This window comes from Eucyclogobius newberryi, unplaced genomic scaffold (assembly GCF_026437365.1).
Source record: "Eucyclogobius newberryi isolate DKJ021-1_F unplaced genomic scaffold, fEucNew1.0.hap1 SCAF_15, whole genome shotgun sequence".
NCBI lineage: Eukaryota > Metazoa > Chordata > Actinopteri > Gobiiformes > Gobiidae > Eucyclogobius > Eucyclogobius newberryi.
Window position 1 is genome coordinate 14872109 of NW_027315779.1, and position 14364 is coordinate 14886472.

The window sequence follows — 14364 nt, forward strand, 5'->3', positions numbered from 1 at the left end:
TTGTGAAGCCGTACGTTCACATTTGTTGACTGGCAGCTCAAACTAAAGAGGAATGTAGGTATAGTAAAACATTTGAATATAAAAACAAGTTCTTAAAAGTTATGTTACTAAAAGTGGTGGTAAAATAACATGACCTATAAAGACATGTAATGGTGTTATTGATGCATTCAGGGAAACCAAAAAAATTGATATTTCTAATCATAAAAAAGGGGGAATAACATATTCTTATTTACTTGACGGATAAAAGATTGGCCTCAGATGATTATATTGTTTCAAATGTATGTCATTCTAAAATGACATGCCTATACCCAGGTGTGCATGTTCTGTTGAAATGATGGAACATTTTGCATTTCAAAGGCAAATTGAGAGAGTCAGACATTTTCCTTTAGATGAAAAGAGAGAACACTGCTGTGCACTTATGACATCAGCCAACACCTCGGCTGACCTGCCTCGTCTCAGTGTGTCTCGCATCCGTAAAATCTACTTCTAGTCTATTCCGAGCACCGCCACATGGATTCTGTGGGCAAAATGTAAGTTGCATTGTTAGTCTGGTATCCAGATACTTAAATTGACTTCTAAACTTCACTTGGCAGGCCGTGCATGACCTACAGAACCGGCATATTCACCAATACAGTATGAAAGCATGGCAGGTGTATTAAAACGATAAAATCATCATGAATTATGTTATAAAGATAATTTAGATAATATATTAGATAATATATAAGAATTAAATGATTCAATTGGTTCATACTCTCTGTACCATTAATTATATTAAATTAAATGGAGAAGGTTGTTTCTCAGAAGGGGAAGAAAATAGTGTATACATTATAGATAAGAGTAAAAATATACTTAATTTTGCGTCTAACACGGTCACAAGTATTATGTTATAGGTCTTATGATTGTATTATGATATATCGAATACTCACTATAAATTAAGGATTATCCTTATAATATTCACTCTCCGAGTGTGTATGTAGGGTCGGAACATTGTATAGAAGCTCTTAAAAAAAGGTTCTAAAATTAGATGTAAAAAGCTGTGAAATGATTTGACTTGAGTTTCTCAAGTATTCTGCAAACCCGGCTTTAAAACATTGTAAAACATTGTTTAGACGGTTTGATTCAGCGCCGTACGATCAGATCTGTAGGAGATCAGACAAAAGACTGACCCCTCTATAACATCAGGTTTAGCTTCTCTATTCAGCTGCTGTCAGACATCGATTTGTGTCTTGTGGAGAAACACTGGGTATCTCTGGCCCCGACCACGGGCATCACAGGGGCCAAAATGTACATCTAACAAACTTCAACAAACAAATAGCCTTTATATCAGGGAATTGATTGATGCGGCTGTTCTTTGTGAGACTTCCTCTAGTCGGTTGTCTTTCTTGCCTCACACAGCAGGTGCAGCTCCTGACTTGGTCCAGAGGCAGCAGTTTTGATTTGGACAGCTTTTATCACATTATTATTCGAGTTCTCTACAGACAGTTTTCTATTTAGTTAGTTGAAGCCTGAGAAGATCATTGTAATGCAATGCACGTTTGGTCAAATATTATCTCCTCACAGTTTGCCTTCTGTCTCTTCAGCAAATAATGTGTCCTCCTGGTAATGAAATAAAAGCTATGCAAGGCATTGCCATCTAAACAGGCAAACTAAATTATGCTTTTAGTGAGCTATACCTTAACATAATTGTATTTTTCTAACTAATGTATAGTGTAACTGCCAATGTTTTTTTTCTTAAAAGCAGACTGTGAATGTCATGAGGATAGACGTATAAAAAAAAGAATAGGTAAAGATATTGTGAGTTGTGGGGACAAAAAGTACATTTAACAACATTCAACATCAAACATGAAATTAAACTAACTATAAGCTATATATCTAAGCTAAAAGCAGTTTTGTTTGGCTGTGCGTTTGACTGAAAGGATTTTGTTGGCAGTCTGCTCTTTTATGTCTTAAACGGTTTTGTGATTTCTGTCATGTCTGTCATGTGTGATTTGAATGCATTTTTTCCCTGTTGTGTGAAGTACTTTGAATGGCGTTGAGGTATACAAATGAACTTGTCTTGCTTAACGACCTCATTCCGCCCCGCCAACCTTTCCCTCTTTTCTCACATGATCAGCACATTCATCGTAATCTCAATTCCAGGAAACTTCATTGGTTTAAATGGAGAACTAGGGAAAGCTTTTGCCCCTAAGACATGTTATAAAGTAGATTTGTGTAAAATGTCCAATGTTCACACGCACCAACAAGTCAACAATGCACCGGTTCCCCAGGAGTGGCCCGAATACGGCTTCTTAGTCTGAGTAGAACTTATTTTCTCTGGAGGTCGGCAGCCTTATGTTAACTAATACAATAGAGCCTAGATGGGCGCCCAGGTGGGTCTAGAAATAAGGTGTATAAGTACTAACATGCTTGTATGTATGCAGCCAAACCAGTAAACCTGTGGGAAACACTGTACTAATCTTTGTACTAGCAAAGCAAGGGAACAATTTTGCTTCCCAGGCAGATCGGTACTTTTAACTGTATATTCTTTCAAATGAATCATATATAGGTTTGTATTGCTATCGTGAACATGCCCACATTGTCAGAAACATTTGAATATAGTTCTAGTCCACCCCAAATAATCCTAAAATACCAAGCTTTCTAAAGGTATTGATTATCTATACTGCAAATGGCCCCAGGGGGCTAGCGACCTTTACTCATACTTTATTCAAACTCCACCTGTAAACCTCATTGTTATATCGCCGGACATTTATGACCCCATGGCTAATACTTAACGCTTTCTATAATTAGCTCATCTTCCTTGTCTGGCTTCCTCCACTTTTGAACCAGTGGTGTATTGATGGTAGTGGAGAGTAAGACAGAGCAAACATGGGGCAACAGTGGGTAACATGAGTGCACACACCAACCCCACCACCGCTCAGTCCCATAAGTAAGAGTATGCATCATTGATAGGGGTCAAGGAAGGAGACAGCCTGACGAGACCCAATCAGTGCCCCGTGGACAGTCAAAGAAAACATTGATGCTAAGGGGGATAGCGCCGCGGGAAATTGGACCCCGCAAAAGCACCACTGGATCTAATAAAACGTTTCCAGCACCCGTCTCTTGGGAGTTCCAGTTCCCCATATCTACATGTCAGCGAGGTAACTTATCTGTGGGGGAAAGCAATTTACACAGGGATCAAATGCATGGTTGAAAGCATAAGTGACGTTGCGCGCATTGGATTGCCACTCTCCTGCAGGCAGCCAGAGGAAATAGATGAGGAGGAGGGGGCCGTGTGAGTGCATGTGAATGTGACAGCGTTTGAATCTAAAGCTGATGATAAATGACTGAAACATGTAAATGCAGGCGATGTGGCAAAGCCCATTTCACAGAGAGGTGTTCAAACACTGATTTTAGACTAAGATTAAATAAAAAGGAAAAGAGAGCTGCTTCCTTTATTCCTTTTTATATTTGTCTACTGTAACATTTACTGATGCTCAATCATAATAACAGGTGAATAGAATGACAGGTACATAGTGATAACATGTTAAATGAATTCAAGGACGTAGTTAAGATTTTTGTGATTCCTGCCACATAAGGAGAACTGATTATAATGTGTCTGAATTGTGTGTTTGTGTAGCAGACAAAATAGCTAGTGACTACACTCTAGATATACATCATGGAAATACTGTATATATCAAACTGTGGCAAAAAAGGCAGTTTTCTCCCATAGGGCTAAAAGATCTGCACTTAAAGTAGCTCCAACACCATTTTGTCAGATCATATCGAACAGGGGTCACTAATTAACTTTCATCCAGGTCCAGGTCGAAAATGAAAATCACACATTTGGAAAAAAAAATCTTATTTTGGCCTTTTCTCAGTTTCACCGAGACTGACTTGTGGCGGTTTTTCGGGTGGCGAGTCACATAATATTATAACATTATATTATAACATGAAAAAAGCGTTATTTTCACAATTTACAAATTCATTAATTTCATATAAAATAAATTAATGATGGTATTAAAAAAAAAAAAAATGTTTGATTGCTCTTTTGAGCAAGTAGATATTAGGTAGAATATAAAGCTGACATGAGATGTGGAGCGGGGTATAGAGGAATTTGTTCATACCTAATGATATGCCAGATTTATGAAACGTTAAAAATGTGGCAAAATATGATTGTTTTTTTTTCAAAATATTTCAGTCAAATCTTATCCCAAATAAAAAAATCCCTTGAGTACATTTCTTGTATCTAACCAGTCAACAAAATAAAGCAAGAAATGAAAGCTGGCTCTGTCAATTTTTCAGATTAATTTGTCCCACATGTGTGAAGGTTTTGCCATTTCTGACATAAATAGTGTCTTGAAAGTTAATCCTTGTGGGATTAAACACATGTTTGTTCTTGCTCCAGTTGTCCTTGATGAGGAGTAAACCTTCGGGCCTTGTGTTTGGACTGAGAACAGTGGATCACAATGTGACACACTGGCTCTACTCATTATATAAGGCTCTCTTCTGCTTTCCCCACCACAACTCTGAATCCCTGTCTGACACCAGCGCCAATTCTCTGCTTGTTTAGGCTATTTAGTTCAAAATCAAAAAATCGATGTGACCATTATAGTTGAATAAATGTGCGGAAAGTCTGTGACGGCCACTGTAAGAGGCTCCTCGGCTCTCCACCAATAAGGAGTGCTTAAATCATGATAGTGCAGAAAATCTAAGTGGTCATTATAGGCGGCCTCTATGCGACAAGACAGAGGTCAGAGTCAGTAATAAGTGCAAGGACAATAGAGCGGAGCTAAGGCCAATAGATGAGAAATATTCGACAGAAGCTAACGCAGCTAACAGAGACCGCCACATGGGAGCGCGGCTACCTTGACCCGTACAAGCCTAATCCCTTTACATGGCTCATGATGAGCCAGTTTAATGGAGAAGACACCACTGAAGCACATAATCATAATTGAGAACCATTTTTCTTTTTTGCGAGCCAGCTAAGAATGTGAGAAAAGAAACGTCTGAATGCTGCAGTCATCAAATTTGGGGCTAAGCTTCAGCATATCATTAAGGCATATTAGCAAAAGGCTCCGTACAGTGGCTGAATAATAGCGCACACAGCAAGAAAGCACCTGGTGACCAGTACAGACAGTGTGTGCATTTTGTTTCCTCTGTTCTTGTTTTAATTCAAAAATATTGCATAGTTTGAGTGGGTTGGCTTGGCTTTCTGGTACAAGTATCCATTATTTATTCACTCTTGGTGGTAAGAAACATAAAGTTCCCTAGTTGTCCTGGGGTAGACTGTCTGCAGTTCCATTCCTGACCTGTCAAATCACTATTGTGGAATATTATGCCCCATTTGGAAGTGTTAATATAGTCTAAACAGTGTCACATTATAAAAATTTAAAATCTGATTTTGATACTAAGAAAAAGGCTTTACCCTCGCTGCTTTATAATGTTACATGCATTGTGTCATTAAATTAAAATGACACTTTACTTGAGCTTGCTGTGATTTAAGAAATATCAATATAACTTTTTTATGGATTTCTTTCTATCTGCTCAAAATGAATGAATAAAAAGTATTTTATTTTATGAACGGGTATCACAATCGACCACATGACAGGTTGTACATTAAAGTTTTAAATGGCATGATGCTCCCCTAAGAGTCTGTGTTTTTACAGACAGAGTACTCTTCATGAGACTCTCGTGTGTAAAATTGGCAGAGTGCACCTTCATGGCTTTTTCATCCTTATGAGCTAAAAGCCTCTAATGCGTGTGCCCTGTCCACACAGACAGGTACCTTTGGAGAGACAGACTTTTCTGTTTGTTCACACACAAATGATTGCTCAGGTTAAAGGAAGCCCTCCACGTTCTGTTTGAGTAGATATATAAAAACTGGCCTCTTGGAGCTCCATTGTAAGAGACATGAGCAAATCTATAATAATTACAACAACCTTTATCAAGGTAAGAGTTCAAGGCTTCACCATTATGAGGAAAGATGCTGGTTCAGAATGGAAAACGCTGTACTAAAACTCTCCATTTTTCAGAAATGTCATCCTTGGCCCATTACTGACCTTTCAGGTAATCAACTGATTGTAGATAGATAGATATTACATTTTATAACAAATTAGAAACACAATAGAGCTTTCAACCACGTTAAATTGTTTTAGATTCTCATTGACTTTTTCATGTTATAATTAAAACAAACAGAAGGAACAAACAGAACAAGAGAGTGAAAACTAAAATCAAAAGGAAGTGTTTGTTAAATGTGTCCATGTTCAAAGTAAGTCAGTTTTAACATTTTATGAATGTCCAGCCTTATCTCAGTCCAGTCCTTGTCAGTCGGCTAATTTCCCGTCATCCATTTATTTGTTATTGCCATTTTCAGTGCAGCCAAAAGTACATTTGGTATCCATTAATCATCTCCATCGCAGGAGTCCTACATCCGAGGTACATTGTTTTAATGTGAATAATAGGGTGATCACAAAAAACACGGTAATAATGGCCACTTGACAACCACCGTTTCACCAGCAGTTAGCAGATCCCTGTGAGTAATTTGCACTTTGACATGGTGTTTGATTCATTTCTTGGTTATAATAACTCGTTTCTCCAAGCCAAATGATTCCTTCAACAAATGAAAGCTTGTCATTTGATTTTCTTTTACAGCCGTTTAAAACACTTTCATACCTTTTGTAATCCAGACCTTAAATCTCAGGTCAGTGCGCGTTTGGTGTAAAACTTTGGTCTTAAGCCGAAAAGCTTAAAATTATAATATCTTTGTTTATTTTGTATTTTTCATTAGCTCTTTCCACGTCCAAAGCACAGATTTTACACAAGGAATCTCAATTTCCTCTACTTCACCCAATTGTTTGTCCCTTCTCATTTACACACTCAACGCTGTATCCAGAGTGATTCATGCACGCTTGAGTAATCATTATTCTTTTGCAATCAAGATTCCATTGCTCCAAATAATAAATAAATCCTGTTTTCCCCTACCACCCAAACATGGCTACTACATGCTTTCTTTTCTTTTATTCTTAATTTTCTTAATTGGTGAGTTGTGTAGGCATTTTGGCACAAAGGGGGCAAAATTCCACTGCTCGCTATTGTGAACGGCATCTATCCATAGCATGGTCCAGCAGTTTGTCTCCGATGATCAGCGGGTGCCAAACGTATGTCTTCTTCAAGCAAAAATGAAATGCATTGTGGACAAAGGGGTTCGCCAGTGGTCAGATCATCAGCGCTTTACACTTTCCACACGTCAACGTAGGACTTCATTTAGAAATGCAGAGACATGTGCAACTCATTTTCAACTTTGAACCTTGTACTTTGAAGACAAATACTAATAGAAAAATTCTGGTGCACGAATGTCAAAAAATGTATACCCAGATACTAATCAATACTAAAACTACCATAAGAACTTGAAGACCACAATGTAATATAAAAGGAACTATTATTTTGTGTTGAAAACAACTTGCTATTGTCAGCCACAGGGAGTTAACAGATTGTAATACGCATCTGCCCCAAGTAAGGAAGGACATACAATATAAAACACTACTTCATATACTATTCACTCTAATGTAATCGTGCACTCGCCTGTCTGAGATTCCTGGTGACTCTCACGTCATGCCACACGTTGTCGTTGAACTTTCCGCTGGTGGGTTCGACCAGGGCCTCGAAAGCGCCAGAGCCCAGGTTTATGACCAGCCACAGCGCTCCGTTTCTGAGGGACAGGTTGACGTAGTCGGCGGACTTCCCCGTGTGGAGCAGGAGGCCGTTCCTCTGCAGCGTGCGGAAAGACAGCGTGATCTCGTCCAGGCTGCTCTGAATGGGCGTCTGAGAGAGATTGTAGCTGAAGAACTCATTGCCTTTAAAGGTGGCCACAGACTCCTCCTGACCTGAAGTCCAGAGAGAAAGATGTTAGGATGTACAATGTAATAGTTGAATCAATGTGTGTACTACTACTATTACTCTAATACTACTATACTATAACTACTAGAGCTATTATATCAGTGGTTCTCAAATGTTAGCACAAAACCTAACCTGTAATCTGCACACAAAAGGTCAAATCCTACAAAAAATAAATATTTAATTGCAAGCCTACCTTTGCCTGAACCAGGACCTAAATAAGGACTAAGAGTGCATTCATACTTAGTGTAGGTTTAGTTTGAGTCCAGGTTCAATGGTTTTGATGTGGTGAATGTGGAAGTGTGAACGTACCCTAAATATCAGAAAGAAATAAAAACCTCTAAAATACAGAGAAAATGGGACTAAACCAGTTTGTAATGGTAACGTTTTGTCGTTTACCCCACTTGATCCATACTTCATTGAGGACTAACCACCTGAACCCAAGTTTGAGAACCACTGCTAAAGAAATAATATATAGTCAGTTGTATTTTACTCATGTAGAAAATAGTGGCCATTAATCTAACGTGTCATTTTGAAGCATCAACATAAAAGTGCCGGGCTTGACTGCACAGTTAATTTACTACAGAGGCACTGGTCCAAGTTGTTCTAACTGATATGGATTCAAGTTTTTCAACCTGAACAGATGCGAAAGAATAAGGAGTACTAGTGTTTTCACAAGCAGCTTATGTAGAAGAATATAGTGGGCAGTAAAGCAAGACTGACATACATCTTGATAAGACAGCAATAGAAACAGATATAGATATTTATGGACACAGCAGTACAGTTGTGTTGTGTTTGACATAATATGAGAACCTCCTGCCAAACGTTGGTGGTCACATACTTCACCTGTTCTCTAAATACAAGCCGTTGCAAGCTACAAAACATAAGCTAGATTTGTTTGTACAGTAAAATGTTGACTCGCCCAGGCAATTTAGACCGCCCATACAAGTATTCCCATTAGTCCCTTTTGTTTGGAAAATGCATTCACTTCCCTCTTGAGAAGACGTGACTTATTCAGCCGCGTTGAGTGGCTGCTTTCCCAGGTCAATAACATGTTTTTTTTTTTCCATAGCTTGATTTTGTGAGGCTGAGGAAATTGCTAAGTGCTTGTATGCATTTGCCTGAGTATAATTTAGCAAAACAAATCTCTCTATTGTTCTAAAGATTAATACTTATGCTGCATTTATAAACTATGCACAAATTCTCTCCAAGTCTGGCTGTGTAATTTCCATTCATTGTGATCTGGTGTTGCCAAAAAACATTTGTGGATGACCCTTGGAGTGCAGTGAAGGTCTAAAAGGGATCAATCATCCTGTCTGGGAGCGCAGTAAGCCACAGTGCCCCTGTCTTTTTTAGCCCTGAAGACACTGTGGACAGACTATTATCGGCGCTGAGATTGTTTACTTTGCTGCTGGCTGCTTACAACAGCTGTTATTGCTCCTGTGTCTTTTAACAACACAGGTGAAGCCCAAAGACATTGTGCTTATTACCTAAAAGTGCTTTGAGGTGAAGAAGGTATCGCCTCTCAGGCTTTACTACCGGCCCTAATCTTGTACAGTGCGGCTGCAATGACACTACACTGCAGAAGTCTAAGTATACTTTCCATTATGCAGTTAAGTCCACAGTGCCCCATATGTCCGGGGCACAGATGGTATTTAAGGATTGACACTTTTGGTCCAGAGGGACAGGGCAGTGGATTCAGCCGTCCCAGCACGAACACTGACCATGAGGTTTTTGCCTGTGTCTCCAGGATAGTTTATGGTTATATTGCTTAGTATATTACATCTAGTTACAATGTTGTATGTTGCATTTGTAGCCCACTTTATGCAAACCAGGTCTTACATTATTTTTGTTATATTTTTTTTTTTCTTTTCATTATAGTGTCATCTTTATCTTAACCATTAGAGGAATCAAAGAATTCTATATAATATTATCCTCACCTCGGTACACCTTTGCCAGTATTAGACTTTATAACAATGTAAATGACTTACAGTATGGACATAAAGTGGGTCTGTAGGCGTCTGACTATCATCTGGATATTGTAGTTGTAAAGTCACTCTGTCTCTACCCTGTTACAAGCTGCTCTCCTGTCTGAGCGCACTCTTCCTCCTCTGCTGCATCTCTGCAAATCAATGTCTTATTTTGTTTATCTGTTTTGTTTTTTTCTATTTCTGGAAAACCAATTGTGGTTGTGATGTTGGTTTAAACAACTCAAACTGATTTTTTTTGCCAATATATTTTAAAATATTCATAAAAGCTTGCTTTAGCTATATGGAAATTAGAGTTGCGTTTGCTTTAGAATGAACATTTCACAATAAGAGCCTGAAATTTACCCGTCTGAATCTTTATCTGTCTGAATCTTATTCACAGCCTTTCTGAAAAGCTAGAACTGTGTTTCATTTGTGATTGGGATTGAATTACATCTATTAAAAAAAAAGAGTCCTGCCTCACGTAATAGCAGAAATAAGGTCGAAAGTGAATCACAGATATTATTTGTCTGGTGGTTAAAGTGTAAATGCTGGCTGTGAATATTGTATAAAACTGGCGGTGTTGCAGTTGGGTACTAATCGTCGCCATGGTCCAGGCTATGGCAACAGCTCGAAGGTTTATTGAAGTGAATGTTTATTCCCTCAATCAATTACAGACTAGTACTTCTTATTTACTGGTGCATGAAATGGAGCAATTACATCTAGACTTCATCTTATGACAAATCACGTGGCGGGGGGGCTCCAGGACACACTGTCTGTATGTAATAAAACATAATTTCACCCGTGTACATGCGTTTGGGCGGTGAGCGTTTCAATTAGATGGGACGATATTATTGTCTTGCCATGGCATGAATTAAGTGACAGAAGTACAATGTGTAATCTATTTTCTCGATGTTAGCGCTTGACTCATTTACATAGACATTCCCTCGTTATTCCGCGTAATTCCGAACTCAAGATATTTTTCATTATTATTGTGGCTGCTTACAATGTACAATGATCCGAGCAATAGCATACAAAATCTTAATGAGGCGTAAAGTGTTGCAAGAATCCTCTAATGTATTCCCATTGGCTCATTTATACATCATTTTGAATCATTGCTGGTGCACGGTTTGGTGTTTTCAGTCAAAACAAGGCAGCGAAGAGTTGATTTCTCTGTAAAATGATGACCAAAGAAACATTAGATGCAGTGTGTTATTGTGGTCTTTGGAGATGGACCACCGATCACCATGGCGACTGAAAAAGGACTTTCTCTGACTGGCGCTGCACTAATTGCTTACATTAAAGAGGCAAATAAACATGTGGTGGACAACACAAAGGACAGAATATGCTCAGCTCCATGTCTGCAACGCTTTGTCTGATTCTCCCCGCATCATTAATAACGACTTCAAAGGTGTAAGATTTCAGTGCTACTACAGTGTACCATCTAGTGCAAGAATCGCTATTAAAGCACTAGAGGAGCCAATTAAATATGAGGACATTTTGTGTAAGTCTAGCCGGCTTTAAAATCATTGTAATGCATCAGGAAAGATGAGTAATTAAAGTCTAATAGGAGGGTTGTAAATGAATAATGCCTTGACATTACTGATACACTTATAAAAGACAGACATGAATGAGTTCTTATGTTATGCAGTCATGTAATGCACAATTATACCTTATTTCTTCCTTGTCAAAGTATTTGACCAACCAATAGTGGGTTTAAAGTGATACATCTGACATTACACCTACTGCTGATGCAAGATATAAAAATAATAGTGACCAGATGATATAACCCAGGATCTAATATAGACAGTGTACATGGTACAATTAAAAAAGGAAGCGATACATATACAAAGTTGTAAGATACTAGGGATGCAACGATACTTGATACATAAAATAGTTTGATACGGGTTGTACAATTCAATAAATGTGTTGTCGTATATTTTGGTCCTGAAATGAAAGCTTAAGCCTACAGTACCTTGGTACTTGGTGCAAAATGCTCCACAGAGGCTTACTGCTACTATATTCTAACAGAGGTGGGTTTGATCTTTTAGTTACTTTTAATTTTACCCATAGACCAGGCAATTACAAAAATATGAACATTTTAAAGCTCTAAAATAGCTCGTAAATGTATTTCAGTGGTCAGACAGGGGAGTGCTGTGGGTATGTTAAGAGTAGGGGAGTGTGGGGAGGGGCTACTGTCTGTGGCTGCAGATAGTCAGGAGGAAAGAGATTAAATCATCAAAATAAATCCTAAACTCCGTAAAATGGAAAGTTTTGGCTGTATTAAATGTATATTATACAAGAAAGCAAAATTCTTACAAATCCAAACTTGTACATCATTAAACTAAATGACTGTGACTCATTACGTAAAGACTACTTCACGGCTGTCGAGCTCTCATTTATTAGAAGAGACCCAAAAGGTATCAAATCCAAATCATATTGTGACCCATGTATTAGGACACGTATGGGATCACGACAAGACTGCATCGTTGCATCCCTATAAGATATAAACTTGATGTAATGTGATCCGTCGTCAAAATATCTGGACTTAATTAGGTGCACCGGTCATTGTATATTCATACATTATATTCAAAGTCAATGTCTTTTGTGGGCCCTGGGTCTCTTTGTACGTCTACTGCCGATGAGAAAGTCCTTGTGGAGTGATATTGTTAGCGTGTGGGCATGTGATAACGGCTCACATTCAAAATACCATTGCAATTCCAGCACTCATAAAACATTACCATGAATATTCATCACCTATCGAACACAAAGGAGTCAGCTGCAATTCAGAAAAGAATTTGAATGTCATTTGAATGTCACAGAACCTGCAATGAATACAAAACAACACACAAGGTGTTTTGAAGTCGGAGGTGTTCAGAAATCCTATTTGGTTTGAGTTCTAAAAAACAGAAAGTGAAAAAGGTATTCCCAGTGCAAACCTGACAGACATCTTCAGCTTAAGACACTTTATATTTCCCCTTTTAAACCAAGCTGAAGAGATGCGGTGATGGATTACCTTGTCGAAAAACTGCGGCGGTCAAAGGTGATGTTCCAGTAGATCAGTCAGTGGTCAGGACAAGGGTTTGACGGACACAAATTGAGTGAGTAGTGAGCATAACATGACAGGAAGCAAAAGGAATAGGCAAGTATGAGAAAACAGGAGAGGATTATTAGTGCAGCACAGTTAACTCAAATGATTACAGGGAAGGGGCAGAGGGATGTGTGATTAGGTGGCTGGTAGGGAGAAGCAAACCAACAAACCCCATACCTTGGCTTTTTAACATCAGGTGCGCCAGACCTTGAGGGAAAGAACAGAAAAAAGGATACGAAAACAGGAAGTTCATAAAGAAGTTTGGGAAAAACGAAAGCATTGTCACAATGTTGGACTGCAGTTTGTGACAGACATCCTTGGGGAAGGTACGGATGTCAAAGTCTGAACTTAAAGAGAAAAGGGAGGGTTCCAACTGAAAACACACAAACATCTCAAGGGAGAAGGAGAGGGGAGGCAAGGAGAGAAAAAAACATCTGGATAGGTGCAACTCTACAGGTAGTTGCTCTCACAGATGCTTTTTCCAAATGGAACACATATTGTATGTAGACAGCGTTTGAGATGTACCGGATATGCGCTAAACCTGCTAAACGCTACACATGCTAATCCCATATGCGTGTAAATTTAGCCACATCATTTACATGTGGCTCAGCTTTACAACGTGCTGATATTTACATGTGCCGTTCTACTTAACCTCAGATACAGGCTCACGCCGCCTCTAGTCATTTCACTCTATAGGCCGTGTGCAGTGGGCGGGGCCAGCTGTAGGGCATCAGACGTAATCATCATGTACAGGAACATGTCACCGAGCAGCCAGAAACCAAAACCTTTCTGTCTAAAAATAAAAGCATAACAACTGCAGCGAGTTAGAGCTTCACTGAGTCCAGACCGACCCAAAACAGGTCAGCCAAGACAAAAAAAAAAAAGCCACATCCCACCTCTCCTCTGACAGGAAGCAGAGGAGCGAGGAGAGCGAGGGAAGCAGCACTGAGCTAAACACAGATGCGCTGCTGCAGTCGGCATAAAGAATTTAATAGTGTCACCGCCGTACACACGCACAGACAGACAGACTTAACATTTCTAAAATAGAAGCAGGCCGGGTGCATTCACAGACATTATTCCGAGTCTTTTCAAAGCAGATGCAAGTGCCAATATCTTTGAGGCGCACTCCAAGCACGCAGACTTGTCTCGATGGGTCGGCCGAAAATGACAAGGCAACACTCAGCAACACTTTGTGCAGAGGTTTACGCGGATGACACAATACAAGACTGGGGCTGAGCATATGAGCCCCGTTAGCCAGCCGACACAAACAGCTCATCAGCAACAGCACGAGAAGAACGAGGCTGTAACCGGGCCACAAACTGGATCAGCCACAGACGCCCCACACCGTTGTGATTGGACGTCGGCTCATTAACTGTACAGAGCAATGAGTATTCGAGGTAGAAGTACCACGATAGTTGTACAAATCTACCGGAA

General features: G+C 39.3%; 1 protein-coding gene across 9 annotated transcripts in view; it reads right to left on the minus strand.

Moving 5' to 3' along the window:
* The window catches only part of LOC140360796 (neurexin-2-like), a 161355-nt gene that overhangs the window by 93837 nt on the left and 53154 nt on the right, over positions 1-14364 (minus strand). For 8 of the 9 annotated variants that reach the window (XM_072446185.1, XM_072446181.1, XM_072446183.1 and 5 more), the window contains exons 4-6: positions 13108-13137; positions 12856-12867; positions 7561-7862 (exon numbers count right to left, since the gene is read on the minus strand). In XM_072446185.1, coding sequence (XP_072302286.1) covers positions 7561-7862; positions 12856-12867; positions 13108-13137 — 344 coding nt within the window. The remainder of the gene's footprint in view (positions 1-7560; positions 7863-12855; positions 12868-13107; positions 13138-14364) is intronic. The other variant, XM_072446179.1, reaches the window with a different exon arrangement.